Source organism: Ascidia mentula, chromosome 4 (genome assembly GCF_947561715.1).
Source record: "Ascidia mentula chromosome 4, kaAscMent1.1, whole genome shotgun sequence".
Classification (NCBI taxonomy): domain Eukaryota; kingdom Metazoa; phylum Chordata; class Ascidiacea; order Phlebobranchia; family Ascidiidae; genus Ascidia; species Ascidia mentula.
Genome location: NC_138569.1, coordinates 13,298,747 through 13,316,703, shown reverse-complemented (window position 1 = coordinate 13,316,703; position 17,957 = coordinate 13,298,747). Strand labels below are relative to the sequence as shown.

Below are 17,957 nucleotides of genomic sequence, written 5' to 3'. Positions count from 1 at the left end.
GACCACGACTATTTATACACCGTTGGAAACTACATTATAAACCCTTTCCAACCATACCAAACTTGTCTAATTGTCGAATCTGAAAGAACGGCTACTGATCGAATATTATTCATAACCGATTTTGTTTTTATTGTGTGGAATTTATCATAATATTTGATTTCTTGAAAAAACATTTGCAAAATTCATTTGTGGCAAGGTTGTTGTTGTAGCATGTACTTTTTTGTAGTCGTGCGGCAAGTTTTCCAATCAGAGTTAATCAATTATTTTTTTGTATTTTTAAGAAACTCTATATAAACCTAGGCAAAATGCTGCTTCGATCCATTTCGTTTTCACAACGAAGTACTTTCAAAATTTACAGCTATCTTTTTGCAAGTTCTTTTGAAAAGTTTTGAAATGTCTTCTTCCATGTTCAATGGTTTTAAGATCGTCTGCAGCCAGAGAAAGGTATGTGATATGCTTAATCTTTTGTTGATAAATTGTTGCGGTTGCTGACGTTGGATCGTTTTACAGTCTTGTGGAGTCGAGAGGTACAAAACGGGTATCTCTGGCAAGCAGACAAAGTGGAGGATTCCGGAGAAGAGTGTTCGGAATCGGTTGCTGTTCCTCTCGGACAGCAACGCCAGGCGGTTTGTATCTCCGTTTACAGTTAAACCAAGCGATAACTTTTGTTTAGACTTTGCGGCTCTGAGCATGCCTGGAGGGAGGATCGACCACGCGATTGTCGAGCTATCAAACACTCCCATTATTGAGGATGTCGAAGCTGTCGTCGTAAGCTTCGGTACGAACAACATCCTCAACATGCACGGGAGCTACCAAAGCATTGCTCAAGTCGTGGAGCTAACAAAGGAGCTCATGTACTTGGTGAATGTTCTCTACCCCAAAGCCAAAGTAAGCTTGTTAACTTTTGTCCATTGTTTTGCTTTGTAACTTGTTCAGAAAAACTTGTTTAACAAAATGAAAAAAACTAATCAGATAATAGATCTTTCAATCCAACGGCTTTATTCGTCTAACTACAAAGGAAACCTCTTATCGCAAAACTTGTGGGACTAACGTGTTTAGTCTTATCGCCTCGCCGTCATCCGTCACAATATTTATCTCCGCTATTGGTTATGGAAGTTACATGGATAAGTATAAAGTTTTAAAAAGATAATATGTGGAACAATAGGATAAGAATGCAGTAAACATGTAAATGTGGTTGGTTTTGGTTTTAATTATTTATCTGTATTTTACAGGTTTACCACTGTGGTATACTGCCACTTGCTGGAAGACGAGGGTTTTTCGTTGGTGATTTGAACAGGAAACTGCAACAAATCGCCGCGGAAATGAACTTTACGTTCATAGAAACTGCGATTCCAATGCATTTCCTTGCAAAGGATGGTATTCACTTAACTGAGGAAGGTTCAAAACTGTTTCTTTCACAGGTGGAGAAAAAAGTTAAAAGAGGCATTGTACGAGTTCCCGAGAAGAACGAGTTCCGGCTCTTGGGTTTCAAGCGACGCCGGAGGAACCCAACAGACCGACGATACCAGTGGTTAAAAAAATGGACCAACGGAGAAAGATGAAGATGTCGTGCCAAATGTGGCGGTAGGTCACGATGCGTTTAATATGCAGATTAGACGATTGCTTTATTCGGCTCTTGGTGTTGTTTAGGAAGTTGATCGTGGTTTTCTACCATCATTTGCTGAAATTATAAAGAATTCCGCCCAGGTAAGACACCTTGCCTTGTGTGTGGTGTCGCGTACAAATGTGTGTTGTATCGCGAAAATTATACATCCGTTCGCACACAGGGACCAAAAACGATCCCATATATTCGCATGCGAGGAGGGGCGACGGAAACGAGGTTACTCCGTAGATAAAAAAATTGGGAAATATTTTCAAACGCCTGTGGCAAGTTTGCGTTCTTCAGATATAACAAATAAGTCAAAAAAATCGGATAAAACTTCCCAACACAAAATAAACGAAGTAAATGATCATAAATGTTTTGCAAGCGCTCAGTGATAAACATATAGATTCGGCCCAACATATTTTGCAGCAGCAATTCCCCCACATAGACGGACTGCAGAGCGTTTTAGCTTACTCCCGGCAAATGGACCCCGTGCCCACTTACACCCCCCAACGCAAATTTGTCCAAATTATTGATGTGCACGATGATCATTGGGTTACGGCGTCAAACGTATTTTCAACAGATGACAATAGTGTTCAAATTTATGATAGCGCATTTTTTAGGTATGACTCGGACGACCAGTTTGCCATTTCAAAGCTTTTTAAACATAATACCGCGAATTATTTACGCATGGAATTTCCGAATATACCGAGGCAAACTGGTGCTGGCAATTGTGGCGTTATGGCGATTGCATTTGCGGTAGCCTTATGTATGAATATTCAACCTGATCAGCTAACCTACGACGAAAATACATTAAGGCGAGAATTAACGAAAATGTTTAAGCGCCAACATTTTGATCAAATTTTCAAGCGTAAGAAGCTCATTATAAATAGAAAACCTAAAATTGAACCAATAAGCATCTATTGTAATTGCAGGTTGGCTGAAAACAAACAGCAGATGTTAATAGAGTGTTCTAAATGTAAAGAATGGTATCACCCAACATGTCTTAAAACCAGTTTGCCTGAATCCGCCGTAATTGAAGATGTCCCTTGGTTTTGCGGCCAATGCTAATTATTTGTTTTTGTTTTTCAGGTTTTGCAATTTTGAAAAAATGTTGCGTAACGTTAACTTCGAAGTTTTCATAATTGAACAGTTTATTATTGTTTATTCAAACTTACTAATAATAACATTTTGCTTATTTAGGTTATAGGACGTGTAGGAAATATTATAGACTTTTAAAATTGTTCTCAAACTGTGCAATAAGTCTACATAGCTCTGACAAAAGGAGAAGCTTGTGGAGTACAGATACATGCTTCTATTTTGGGATAGGTAAGAATATGTTACATATGTTTAAAATTATTTCTGATGAACCTGTAAAAAGACTTGACAACGAAAAAATGTACATTTTTTTTTAGATGCGATAATTAGACAAGTTTGGTATGGTTGGAAAGGGTTTTTAATGTAGTTTTTAACGGTGTATAAATAGTCGTGGCCCCGACACTGTGAAAAGACTTATAAACGAAAAAGTGTATATTTTTATGACGGTTATGAATAATATTCGATCAGTAGGAGTTCTTTCAGGTGCGACAATTAGACAAGTTTGGTATGGTTGGAAAGGGTTTTTAATGCAGTTTCCAACGGTGTATGAATAGTCGTGGCCGCGGTTCGATAAAAGTAGTTATGACCGATTTATGACAATATGCATTAATATTCGTTCCATAAATCGTTAAAAATTTTTAATTGTTTTTATACTTTGAAACTACATGCCATTCCATGCAACTTGTGCAAAAATCATCGAGATCCGTTAAGAAACGGCAAAGTTATAAGCGTTCAAAGTTTTGTCGACTGGAAAAAAGTTTTGTCGACTAGCGTCTCGTTGGTACAAAACGCCGTGTAAAAAAATTTGAACTTAATAAAAATTGAACAAACTTTGTTGTTTCATATAATTCTTATTCAAATTGCTGTGATACTAGGTTGACATAACCTGCTGCTGACGCTGCCACGCATAAAAATAGTAATAAAAAATAAGTCAATTTCAAAGTTCTTTTGGCAAAAAATATTTAGGGGAGACCGGGGATAGCTCGGACGGTTTTGGGAAAATTGCTCATATTTTTGTTAAATTATGAACCACATTCTTAAATTTTATTTTGTTGTAAGTAGTACAACGCTCGTTTTAGCTCACTAAAAATGTTTATTCAGCCCGTTTTTTAAACAGGTCTCAAATGTCGTCACTGGGGATATCTCGGACAGCAAGTTTTACCAGACGTTTTTTTTTGTTTATTTAACAAATAACGGAAATCAAACTTGGCGCAATATCAGCATTGGGGCATTAGCGAATAAAATATCATTCAAGCTTTCAGGAATCGGGGCGTGGCCACTTATCGTTTCGACCCTTCCACACGTTCATGCTTTGGGTAAATCGTGTATGTTTTACGGCAGCACGGATATCATAGATTTTAGACTCAACAAACGATTTTTTATCTTTGGGACTTTTTCTTACTGCCAAAATTCAATCATTTCATCCAGCCTCTGTTTATTCTCTACTATGACCGATAATTTTTCATAAAACTCAAAAATTGTTGCCTACTCGCAATTTTTTGCCATGATGTCCGAAGTATCCCCGACCACGTGACGACATAGAAATTCTTAAACTATGGCAGTATTTTTAAAGACACAAAATCATCATTGGCCTATCCAAGAATACATATTTGATTATGCAATCAACCCAAAATTACTGCATTTTGATTAACTGTGACAGATATATAACCTTCCACATAGAAATTGAAAAACTTGGTTTCACTGATAAATTGACTTTTTCGATTATAACTTTTTTAGCAGACATGATTTAATTCCAAAGTTCCTGTAAACGTTTGATGGAGACATAAAGCTTTTGTAAAAGTGTCTTAACAATACCTAATTGTGACGTAAAATACCTGGTCCGAGGTATCCCCGATCTCCCCTATTTGATCGACGTTTCGGTCTTCATGCAATCGACCTTCTTCAGGACACCTTCAGTGCTTTCGTCAGGACAAATGAGAGTAAACAACCCGTTAAATATAAGAAAACGCGTAAAAAAACAAAAAAAGAGGGAAAGAAAGACAAAATAAAGGAAATGTGTGCCCAAGTCGAAAAAATGCCAAACAAGGTACAACCACACATCCTTAGATTCATACTGTATAATCAGAGCCAATAAGCCTATGCAGTTCCAACTTTCTACTTGAGTGCTCATGGTTTCGCGATGTCCTGACTGCTGACCAGATGCCGATGCACTGGAGAAAAAGTTCTGCTTCTTATTATTTTGCTAGTTCCTTATAGAGGATTTAGGTGCTAAACTTTGTCAGGCTTGGCATGCAGTCTTTATGATGTCATTATCTACAAAATTACGTCGATACTTCTTACCGGTGAAAGAAACTGTTAACTTTATGTTCCTGTCTACGTTTAAATTTCAAAACGTTATGCACTTTCTACAGCATTTGAGACTATATTGAGACACAATAAAGATTCAGACTATCGTTTAGTTTGGCGTACTGAAACGAAATCGAAAACATGGTAACGTTCATAAAACAACAATGTCGACATTTACTGTTTCTAATCAAATAACGATTGTTTATCTCGTTTGACGTTATATGCTATGCATACTATTCAACATAGATTAAATAGGTCGTTTGAGCGTAAATTGAAACCAAAATGACGCAATCATTACAGGCATTTAAACCACAAACGCGGCTTTTTTTGGACGGGTTTGCCAAGGACACTTTTAACCCTATATTTACGCATTCTGACACTAATTCATCGTAACAAGAGAAAAAACAATGTATACATTTTCCAACAAACAAAACAATCGTAAGGCGCAGGGAGTAATAATGCATTCAGTGGTTGAGTGAGTTGAAAAACTAAACAACGCATCTGGATCAGCTGTTTTTGCACAACATGGACAATTTACAAAGTTGTCTCTTCCTTTCAATGCTGCCGTAGAAATGTTATTTCCGCAAATGATTTCAAATTAAGCAATCGAATGCAACAGGGAATGCTTAAGGCTACAATGCATTAGAGGTTTTCTCTGGCGTAATAACACATATTTTAATATAATTTCCTACTTACAGCTTTCACATTCAATCGATTTACACACGTGTATGACAAAATTATAGTACTCCACTGACTGTTGGAATTTTTTCAGAGTAAATTTGGGCCGTTTTACAACATTCATGGTGTTTTTTTTGTTCAAGCACTTTACCAAGTGCAGTTGAGCGAAGCCACTTCACAATGAGTAATGTTCAGTCTTCGGCGACATGCTTCAATTCTCAGGAAGGTCGGGTGTGTGTAAATGTTGTATGTGTTAAAGGCATAGCTAAATGTTGGCGGGTCAAATATTTACTGTTTGAATTGGTATCCAGCAGCAACACTGCGCAAACTTTATTTGCTGTTTATTGCTTAACGAAATTGAAACAGGAAGTTAATTACTGCTAAATTGAATAGACTTATGAAAAAGTATATTTCGGATTATTCCAGCATTGTAAAAATCGAGTGCGTCGAACATTACCGTTATGAAATCTTCTCGTGTGAAAACTGGCATTTAATGATTAACGCACTTGATCTCTGCTTGGAAAATATATTTTTCTGTTTAACACACAGCAAAGGAGTACTGTACGTGCTGTACAGTACTTGGATGCAACAGAGCCAGATTTGCTTGCCCAGTGGAAGAATTGCATCATGGTTTCGTCTAGGAGACGTAGAGCCTGACTGTATTGTGTAGCATTTTCACAAGCATTTTTCGACATTTGTAGACTAGTATAAGCTCTAATGGTTCTTGAAACATACCTTGTCCTGTCAGAATACCACTGACATTGAAACATACCTTGTCCTGTCAGAACATAAAAAAATTAGTTAAGTAAGACACATTGGTATGTCAATACTTTTTGGATCAAGTACGTTTTTTTTGATGTTGCATGAATTCAACTAAATGGAGTGTTTATTCGAATACACTGAATGGACAATTAGCATTTTTGTAATAACATTGGAAATCTGGTGGCTTGGTTATCAAGGTGAGTGGCACAATAACAACACGGTTTTAAATTAAAGCCAATTAAGTGTGTATACTCTACTTGTCACGTTTCTTTGCTAGGTTTTCAATGGCAGTTTCAAATACAAACTCCAAGTCTTCCCTTGGAGGTTGTTGTAAAAGCAGGAGATATTGCTCAAACTACATGTGAAGTGCAGATAAAAATAATCGATTTTATGTGGGAAACTTGTACGTGCACTTATCTTTAAAATGCTATAAACTGCTTGTTTTTACCGTATATACCCAAAATAACATAACATAAAAAGGTACATTTCGATTCATTATAATTTCGTCGTTACGCTACATGTTTTAATGTATAGTAGATAAAGTACATTACTTTTTAAAAGGTGTCCTAATGCTACTTTGTAAAGTAGTTTTATCGGTACTATGTATGTTTAGTTGGTAATAGTGCAAGAAAATCGACCAACACAAGGATTAAAAAATCAGTACCAAGTCTTTCATCACTTTACATCGTCGAAGTAAATGGAGTTGCGATGCTGTCTGCAACAGATGATCATGTTCTTGAGGCACTCTACGAAGTTGGCAAACTGGGTTGTACCTCACTGGCACTTCCTGGATTTGGTGCCGGTGCGAATTCATAACAGTTTGATGAAAGTCATACACATGTTTCATTTACCTATACGTCACAATGGTTCTTGTTGAGATAAATCTGTTTCGCTGAACGAAATAATAACTTAAAGATGGCATAAACAAGTCTAATGTAAAATAAACAAGCATTAATTTCATAAAACGTAGATGGTGATACAAGATTGACAAGAACTTTGGAGAAGTTTCGGAAATATAATCGGTCCAATCTACACTACATTGAAGTTTACGTCAAGCCGGAACAATTACGCAGTTATAGTAATCAGGTCCAATCTATTATGATTTCAAACTGCAAAGAAATGAAAGCAAAGAAGGTTAGATACAGTTGGATGCTTTCATTTCACCTCCTGATGCATTTTTATTCACACCCGAAAAACTGTTTTTTCAGGAAGACTGGAAAAGCATTCTTCCAGAAATTGCAATCGAATCTATGGACGAGTATAGCCTCATCCAAAAAGAATGTGACGCATTTGTACGTTTGGGAATGGATTACGAGTTTAACGGTAATGATACATACAACGCAAAATAATTGTGGCGCCGTCGAAAAGTTTTGTGGCGAGTGCTTTATACATAATATAGCGGTGATATATGCTCCAATTAGGCGAGTGCATAATTATTTTAAGTTTAAAAAACAATGCATAGGCTATACTGTGATTGTTAAAGCGCCACTTACGATCTGGTCACAAACTACAGTAAACAGAAACAATGTCACAGACAAAGTTTGTTTTTCGATGACAAGTTTTGAAACAGGGCGTCGGCCTATATGGGCTGTACTTATCATAACTTAAAATTTAAGAAAATTAATGTTTGCAATATAAATTTTTTGCATGTTACCAGATCCATTCTCAACTGCTTTGTTATTCATTGGCGGCTACAATGTTAAAGTAAGCTGCGACAATCACGTTATTCGCTGCGGTGAAACGTACATGATTACTCGTGCGAACTGGCCATTGAAATGCAAGTACATTATTCACGTAAAATTGCCTTCCCATCGCAACCAGTTGTTATCTTGCAACAAAGAGATTTTAAAGGCCGCCCATGACTGCAATATTAAACATTTGGTCTGTGTTTTGGGCACAGGTAAGAACTAAAGTATGGCTTTTGCAAAAACTTTAAATATATGCCCTTTTTCAATAAACACTTTGCTAACATATATTGGCAGTACAAAATACAATGGCTTACAGAATACATACAATTTATGTAGATTGTCCTAAAAATCTTAAATGCCGATTTTTTGTTACTTGTTTACGAAAAAAAAAAAATTAAAGAAATTTATGCCACACAGTTTGTTGAATACGTGGATATAAATCTCTTGTATTCCTGTCTGAATTCTTTGATGAATTGAGGTTATTTTTCGCTATTTTACAGATGCGACTCTCAATTTGATACAACAAACGCAATTGTGGAAACGGGCGATCATTTTATTTTTTAAAACACACACTTCAAGCGTAAAACGTATTAGTTTTAAATCACACGAAGAGACAGGTTCTTGGGCCAATATCTTGCTTCAAATACAAGCGATTAGAGATTTCTGTGACAATTACGGTATATTGTATTTTCACACTATATTTCTCTTAAACCTTAGATACATTTTGCTTCTGTTTGAATGTTAACAGATCGCACCGTTTTCCAATTTGATTGCCCATTGTCAACAGTCGCTTCAGAGGAAATTGTTTGTTTTATCAAATCAGCACCTGATTGCCTAAATTTACTCCAGAACAAAATGGAAGATTGGGCAATGGTCGAAATAATTAAACCCACATCTAACCATGCTTTACGATTTCATTCAGTTCCACAGGTAAAATAGTTTGTAGAAATGTCAGCAACTTTTCACGTGATCTTTTTACAGCTTTCCGATTGGAGCAAAAGCAACCAATACTTTTTTGAAGCGCGCTGCATGAGTAGTCTACAAGAGTTTGTTAAAATGTTTGACAGCATGATGGTCAACGGCATAAATCACACTACTTTGTATTTTCTTAATCAATTGTCGATTCAAGGCCATGACCGTGAGGGTTTAATGTATTTTTATCCAGATGAAGTTACTCCCCCATTTCAAGTTTATGCCAGGTGTGTACAATTATTAAGCTGCTCTAGGTTTACTGCTCTTCCAGGAAACTTTGCTTGCAAAGTCGTGTTAAGTGACAACCAAACAGTAAAAATAGCTCGAAACAGTAAACTACAAATAGGCTACCACAATCTTATTTCCAGGTCGTATTTTTCGTTTCTGGTTATAGCTGGGTACACAAAAGATATTCAGTCTATTCAGACATATGTGCACCATATGAGTGATGCACAAAATAAGACATTGTACGAGGATTCAATAGAGGTGGATAGACCCGTTCTCCGGTACAAACTTAAGCACATTTTGGCTTTTTTGTTATTTTGATAGCAACAATGGCGTTACTTTACAGTGCACTGTGCCTTTGTGGTGTTATTTCACGCATGGCTTTAAAGCATTCAGAAGTCAAAATTTCGCATTCCAAAACCGATTTTACAGGAATCATTAAAATGCAGGGTGGACAAATTTACCTGAATGCTGCAAAATACGATATTAACATTGAAATTAAGGTAAGGCTTTTCTTTTGGTATATCCAATATTTTTTAAATTGGCTGAAAAATGACATATACCCTTTGTGCTACTTCACATTGCTAGGAATAAAGCAAGCTTGGTCCAATGTAATGGTATTCAAAACTATTTCCACAGAAAATAAAAAGAAAAAAACTACCACCTTCGCAGTTTTGGGTGAAATTCCTAGTTTCGCAAGCAAATGATTTGGCACACAACAGTGATTTTGTTCAACGGAAAGTTCAACAAAAACTTGTTAAAAATAATGTAAAAGGTAAATGACTTTTGTCATGACACTGCGAACATACTTCCCAATATTAATGCACATTCGCACTTTAATTGACATTTCTAGATATAACAATACAATTATTTGTCTAATATTCCAAATGTCTTTCTGATATTTAAAAATTGAAATATATCCTTCTATAAACAGTGGCATTTCAAGTGATGCCACCTGATGTATTGGTGTACTTCAACAAACAAAGTGAATTTGAACGTGCTTTTCACATTATACAAAATGATATTAAACATTTGAACATAAATATTGACAAAAATGATGTCAAGTATTTGAAATCGTTGGAGTGGAAGTATTTTCTTGAAAAAATTTCTAAAACTGGATTAGTTAGGGTTGATAGCCATGTAAGTTTTTTGGCTGCGAAAAAAAACCCTTATAATTACTTACTGTTCATACACCTAATTTTTTTGCAGAAAAGTCACATGACTGTCATTGGTTTTAGTGATGTCATTCAAGTGGAATACAATAATATACAAGACAACATCACCGAAAACAAAACAGTTGAAGTTAATGTTGAAAAAGAGACTGTAGTTGTACAGTACATCAAGATGTATATGCAAAAAGAGGTCAAAGAGGCATGTAAACAGCTAGAGGTTTCTTACTTTATTACAGAAGATCAGGACAGTGAGATAATTGTAAAAGGAAAAAATAAAGATGTGCAGAAAGGTATTTGTTTACAACACATTTTTTAAAAAAAGGCTAGTTTGTATCTTTTAATATTACAGCATTACTATGGTTCAAAGGGAAATTTAAAACACTTCAGTGTAAGGCTTATAATATAGAAGATGAATGTATTCAAAAACAACAAATCAGAAGTGCAATTCAAACAACTGCAGACAAATGCAAATGTGCTGTAAGAATCAAAAGTCTGGTTGTTAAGAGACCATTATCTACAGAAAACGAGGTATGTTTGCTTGAAATGTTTAATTTATGTTAGTTTAAGTATAACAAAGGAACATTTTTTAAAGGAACTAGTTAGTGTACTGTTGCCTGAAACAAATGTACAGTTACGCTTAATTCAAGACAACATTTTAAACACTACTTGTGAATGCATTGTAAACACATCAAATGAAGATTTGCAATTACTTGGTGGTGGAATTTCTGGATGCATTTTGAAAAAAGGTAACATGCTTAGAACTCAACATTGAAAGGGAATGTTTAATTTGTAAACAATGAATTAACGTTTTTTAAAAGATGGAACAAACTTGCAAAGTAAAATGAATAAATGTCTGAAGCTACGCAAGCGCAAGTTTCTTCCAGGTGAAACAGCAACGACATCAGCAGGAAACCTTCAAATGAATGGAATTATACATGTAGTTGGACCAAGGCATGATATGTTTTCCAAAGCTTAATGCTTTGTAATGTAACCTGTATATGTAGGTGGACCTCCACATCAGCAGAAGAAAGCAAAAATATTTTGACACTTTGTGTTAATAATGTTCTTTCTGAAGCTGATCAAAATGCGTTTAAGTCAATTGCTTTTCCTGCCATCAGTTGTGGTGTGTTTGGTGGAAAAGCACAAACGTGTGTTCCAATTATTGTTGATACCACTGCAAAATATCTTCAATCACACACTGATTCAAAGTTGGAAAGGGTAAATTTCTTTCAAGCGCTGTGGGCTCATAAATGTTTTGGATATGTCCATATTTTAGATTGATTTTGTTGAGATTAACGATGCTGCAGTTATTCAAGAGTTTTCAGCATGTCTGCACAAATTGTCCTCATTTCAACAACCTGTAAGTAAAAATTCTGAATATTTTACTGTATTTGATGTTTTTTTTGTCACAACTTCTCTGTGGTAGAATTAAGTTTATTCATATAGTAATTAGGTTTTTAGAATAAAAAATCAAAGAACTTTGTTAATAGTCAGGTGTATTTACAACACACAAAGCAATTCAATTTTGTGGTGTTGAGATAACAGCATGTGTGCAAGATATTACAAAAAGTAAGTGTGAGGCAATAGTTCACACTACAAACAAACAACTGCAAATTAACAAGTCAGGAATTTCTGGATGCATTTTAAAAATGGGTAAAGTAGCTGAAAAGTAATTTTTTATTGTTGTAATGTAACTTTTATAAATATTGTGCTATTTTGTGATAATGTTGTTTAGCTAAAACACCTTACTACTAAAATAGGTGGCACAAGTTTGCTCAAAGAGATTCAAGAATGTTCACAAAAAATTGGAAAGCTGCCAATAGGAAGTGCAATAACCACTAACTCAGGAAACCTTAACTGCAAAAAAATAATTCATACTGTTGGGCCCAAGTAAATTTATTCTAGTTGTTACAATATAGATTTTATTCTGAGATGCCTTTTTAAAGTATTGATTTATTTAGTTGGAAATTGAAATCAAGATCCCACACAGCAGATCTACAAAATTGTGTGATTAGCTGTTTGAATGAAGCTAAAAAACATTCTATAACATCGATTGCCATCCCAGCAATTAGTTGTGGGGATGGTGGTGGAAAACCTGATATTTGTCTATCTGTGATTCTTCACACCATATTACATTTTGTCAAGAGCAAAAGTGAATTAAAGAAGGCATGTTTACCACTTTATTTTCCATACATGTTTTATACCTATATATTGTTTAGGTAGTTTTGGTGGAAGTTAGAAAAGTTGGTATTATTTCAATATGGATTAATCTTCTTCACAAGCTGAAATATGTGGAGAAACTTCAACATGGTTTGGTTGAAAATGTCAGATGCCTAACAATTTGCAAAGGTTTTGCTTTTCTTTATGTATTTTGATATAATTTAGGTCATTGATCGCAGTCAAGCAAAATCAGTCGAACCCATCAATGTTTGTATTGAACATGGGAATATTGCATTAACAACATGTGATGGTTTGGTAAACAGTACAAGCAATTTTTCAATGGCAGGTTAGATAATTAAATAAGCGTTTTGATACTTTTTGTTTAGGTGATGTGGGGCAGTCAATAATACTTTTTGTTTAGGTGATGTGGGGCAGTCAATAATACTTTTTGGTGGACCTGAAATAGAACATGCATTACAAAACAGAAACATAATCACAGAGACAATACACTGTCAAGTCACTAAGGCTGGTGAATTGTATTGTGATTACATTTTTCATGTTGATACTCCTCGAGATTCAGCTAAGCTACCAAATACCTTGCAGGAAATTTGGCAACTTGCTGAGGAGCTAAAACTTAACTCATTAGCAATCCCCGCAATAGGAACAGGTGCAATATGTATACCCATGTGATGGGTGTAACTTCAAATAAAAAATTGTTGATGTAAATAAAGTAATTATTCTTTTGACAGGAAAGATAGGTTTAAGTGCTGATGATGTTGCCAAACACATTTGTTTAAGTATTAAACAGTTTGGACAGTCCAATCAGCAGTATTTAAAAAATATTGTAATATATGTATATCAAAACAGTATGGCTCCAGTATTTTGGCAAGAACTTCTTAAACCACAATCTTCAAGTTTCATGTTCCCACTTCAAAGTATATCTGTGTGTTAATGATAAATAACATTTAAAAACTTCATTTAATATAAAGATAGTTGCAAGAGAAAATTTTCATTGCCAAGCCTTGAAAGCATTACACTTCCAGAACCAATTCAAGTTACTTTATGTTTGCCAAGACAGCAAAATATTAGTGAAGTATGTATATGTTTTTTGTAATGAGTAAATTAATTTAAATATTACCTTATTTATTTAGGTTTGGGAGGAAATGGGTAATGTTATAAAAGAAGAGGAGCACGAAATTCACATGGACCAAATTGACACAGATGACAGTGAAACTGGAAGTGAAATAGAAACTTTGGAAAACAATTTTCTACTGGATGTAATGTTGAGGCATTCTGTAAAGATAACAAAACAGAAAAAGTACACAAGTGATATTGATCTCTGGCTATAAAATATTTGTCACCAGAATTATTATGAGGTTTTCTACAGTAAAAATGCTTTCAAAATTGTCATGTTTGTAGGACATATTGGCAAAACCATATGCTAACATTAGTTTCTGTTAAAAAGTCTAATAAAATGTCAATGTTAACTACAGCATTTTTATTTCTAAAGTTCTATGCATTCTTTAATGTCTTGGAAATCTGACAAAATATGTCTATGATTAATTCACAGCTTTTTTGTGTATCGTATTTTACTGACATAACTACAGTTCTATTTCTCAAAAGTTTTATTTAAACTAAACCTTATGTTGTTTATATTAAAAAAAGGTTTTTAAAAAATATGTTATAATTACTGCTTGCAGTAAGTGTATTTTTGAGAAGTGTACAACCCAGTGCATTGTTTAGAATGTATGTTGTGAGAGGCAGCAGAGAAAAGGTGGTGACTGCCTGCAAAGAACTGGACAAATTTGTGGTGGAAATTAAAAGTGCTGTAATGTGTTCTGAAATTGTAACATGGAAATACTTTGACAACACTTGTCGAAAATATAAAAAATTTCCTATCCTGATTAACCGCAATTTGGAACAAAATTACCAGGTACCTGTTTTCCAGCATTTTTCAGTCTAATGAGTAAATTAATATTTTAGAACAAACAATCTCACATCCTTACATTTTACATCTTCTCTTGCGGCATCAACATTGAATATTGTGTGAATACCAAAGAATTGGAAGGCAAACGACTAGACACCAATGCATTTGTTCAGGTTCAAAGATTGTTAAAGGATGCAGAACATGGTGAAATGCATAAAATTGTTTCCATGTAGTGACTAAAAATGAAACATATTTGTTAATTCAGCTAAACATGTGTTGCAGGCCTTCCTGTTCATTGGGATGACATGGGAGGTGAATCTTTAAAACTTGTAACAATATTAAAGAACACACCCGAGTACAAAACTGTTCTTGAAAAATTTAAATCTTCATCGTATGGTCATCCAATTCAGGTTTGAAAAAGTATTTGACATTCATACAGTTTTGTGTATTTTACTCTGTATTTAGTTGGAAAGAATTCAAAACTCAGCATTATACAAACAGTTTCAAGTGCAGAAAAATGAAGTAAAATTAAGGTTGAAAAACCAAAGTCTACCAATCACAAGAGAATTGTTTCATGGGACTGACAAAGAAACATCTCAAAAGATATGTAAAAATGGGTTTGATCGCAGCTATGCTGGCAAAAATGGTAGGAATTATCAAACTCAATTGACATTTTTTGAACTTATACAATATTTATCTACAAACTACCATTTTAGCCACATATTATGGTGGTGGTGTGTACTTTGCCATGGATGCTCATTTTTCCAGTCAAGGAAAGTATGCCATGCCAGATGAACGTAATCACAAAAGAATATTTCTCGCTGATGTAGTAACTGGAAAATATTGTGGAGGAAATAGTTCAATGAAAACAACACCATTACAAGCAGATCATACTCCCTATGATAGCACAGTTGACTCTATGAACAATCCAAAAATATTCGTTGTGTACAAAGATGCCAGCGTTTACCCTTCCTACTTGTTAACATATTCCTAATGCAACAAAACCCATTGCAACGTTGCTACTGTTTTGAAGTTGGCAATCGCACAGAGAAGGAACTGTAGTACCAAAACACGTAGGGATTCAGCTATATACGGAAAAACTACCACATTGTGTCACCATCGCATTATGCACGGGGTAACATCGGATGTGACGAGGGGTAGCTCGGGTAGTAACGAAAACATACGATTTTTTGTTCATTTAACAAATAACTGAAGTTAAAGTAGCCCCAATATCAGCATTGGGGCATTAGCTCATAAAATATCATTTGAGCTTTCTAGAATCATTGCGTGGCCGCTTGCCGTTTCGACCCTTCCACATGTACAGGACTTTCCAACGCTTTGGATAACTCGTTTACTACATACGGCAGCACGGATATCTTAGATTTTCGGGCCAACAAACACAATTTTGTCTTTGGAGTTTTTTTTTACTGCCAAAATTCGATTATTTCATCCAGCGTCTTTTTATCTTCTATGACCTGATAATTTTGCCTAAACCTTAAAAAGTGTTTTTTCTTGCCATGGTGCCCGGAGTATCGCGGACGACATAAGATTACAAAAATATGGCCTAATTTTTTAACGTTGGGCAAAATCATTATTGGCCTATCCAAAAATACGCTACGTACTTGAATATAGAAACAACCAAAAATGTACTGCATTTTCATTAAATGTGACTGATATAGGCTATAACTTACACGTACAAATTGAAAAACTACTGATAAATTGACAAGCAGACATGATTTGTAAAGTTCTTGTCAACTTGTGTACCTAATTGTGACGTAATTACCTGATCAAGTATACTTTTAAATTGAAAATAAAATTCAGATATGCAACAGCATTAACAAGTTTTCTTAATTTCTAGACAGAATGTCCAATTATAGCACCAAACCACAGGGGTTGATCGCCCAAAAAAACTGACCTTATTACTATTCCGCAAAGTCTTGTGTTGTATATAAACCGCAAAAGTAGCGAAATAATTCGTGATTACTTTTCAAACATAAAAATTGACTTTAAATAAATCATGGATTGCTTTATTATGTAAGTTACATCCTCTTGATAGATGTAATTAAGTTGGAATTTCCTCCCGGCAAAACTTATTTTAATAGAAATACAGATATGCGGTCTATACTCAATCTACTTGGAACGACTATTTTTTTGACCACACCGGAATTCTAATCCAGAATATCCTGGCAAAACCAACAAACAAAAGTGTTTGCTGGCATTAAAGTCTCGCTACAAAACATAGGCTAATTAATTTTCTCATCCTCTGATTGCCTCAAGTATGCCAATTTTAAAATTATAATTCGCAGTATTGTGGCTTTATTATTTCATTACGTTGGTTTCTCTTAGCGTCTTTTTACAAACCTTCATAATCTTACGCCACAAGTCTCTTTGTATATAATATCAGAAAACAATTAAGATAAACACAAAAGATGTTCCCAGTTCCAAATTATCCGGCCCGGTCGGATCCGGATAGTTCTCAATCAAATCCGGAAAATACTACCGGGTCACAAGGTTTTTTCGAAACTTGATCCACGTATAAGTCTATATAAAACATAAATCTGTGCGAATTTTAATGATTAGGTGTAAAGTGGTAGGGCCACTAGGGCCACTACCTGTTATTTTTGTTTATAAATTTAACTTGAAATACTACAGACCGCATATCAGTAGGCTATTTTTATTAAAAAAGTTTTAATCCTCTGTCATACAGAAACTCAATGATGTCACAAGGCAACCGGTGATGCAATGGGGTCAAATTTATGGTTGGATGAGCAGGGTGTCACGTTCTGTTGCCAGAGCGATTTACAGCGTGTCTGGTGCAGTTTTAGCGCATTTTTTTCCCTTCTCATACAGCTTGTCATTTGGTGCTGCGTGCTGTGAAAAAATTAGTTGAAAAAGCACCAAAATGCTCAAGTGTAAATAGCTCAGAATTGAATCACAGAAGTATACCTTAATTTGTGATTTTATGTTAGGCCCGCCTCTTGTCTACGCATTCAGGTCAAAATTAATTGCAGGATAGTTGCTTTAAGGACCTATATGGGTATTAGATTGGAGAAATCCTGTGTTCAAGGCCCTCGGCTGTAATGCATCTAGCGACTGTTCCGCTTGTTTCCCAATGACCGTTGATGGGTCTTGTGACTTACATAGGGACCTAAAATTCTACGAAGTTAAAAAAAAAATTGCTCCTGGATGAGACTGTACAGAGCAAGGACTTGTTGGGCCTCCTGGAAGATCATATGGCCAACAGGGAGGCATACCCAGCCCTTGGGGGAGGGCTTTGACACTTTTTCAGCAACTAAATTTGATGCCATCGCATAGAGAAGAGTTGGAACTTACAAAAAATGCAAATGAGTGTGTAGTTGAACGAT

General features: G+C 35.2%; 1 protein-coding gene across 6 annotated transcripts; it reads left to right on the top strand.

Moving 5' to 3' along the window:
* The first annotated feature begins 5,164 nt into the window (after positions 1-5,164).
* Positions 5,165-16,518, top strand: LOC145898499 (protein mono-ADP-ribosyltransferase PARP14-like). 6 transcript variants are annotated; one of them, XM_082986976.1, is made up of 34 exons: positions 5,165-5,912; positions 6,236-6,645; positions 6,726-6,851; positions 7,062-7,250; positions 7,419-7,582; positions 7,657-7,771; positions 8,106-8,348; positions 8,637-8,813; positions 8,885-9,066; positions 9,118-9,335; positions 9,477-9,594; positions 9,783-9,836; positions 9,973-10,108; positions 10,268-10,473; positions 10,543-10,795; positions 10,855-11,033; positions 11,098-11,251; positions 11,324-11,456; positions 11,510-11,723; positions 11,782-11,865; positions 11,996-12,158; positions 12,266-12,395; positions 12,467-12,675; positions 12,729-12,829; positions 12,891-13,011; positions 13,087-13,332; positions 13,415-13,600; positions 13,655-13,758; positions 13,817-13,983; positions 14,409-14,598; positions 14,649-14,796; positions 14,875-15,002; positions 15,058-15,238; positions 15,309-16,518. In XM_082986976.1, exons 2-34 carry the CDS (start codon positions 6,564-6,566, stop codon positions 15,584-15,586), a joined length of 5,379 nt encoding a protein of 1,792 aa, XP_082843102.1. In that variant the 5' UTR covers positions 5,165-5,912; positions 6,236-6,563; the 3' UTR covers positions 15,587-16,518. The 6 variants fall into 6 exon arrangements, with proteins under 6 accessions (XP_082843102.1, XP_082843100.1, XP_082843101.1 ...); XM_082986974.1 differs by having other exon boundaries at positions 9,477-9,614; positions 9,680-9,836; positions 12,467-12,671; positions 12,725-12,829; XM_082986975.1 differs by having other exon boundaries at positions 9,477-9,614; positions 9,680-9,836; positions 15,094-15,238.
* Positions 16,519-17,957: the final 1,439 nt, after the last annotated feature.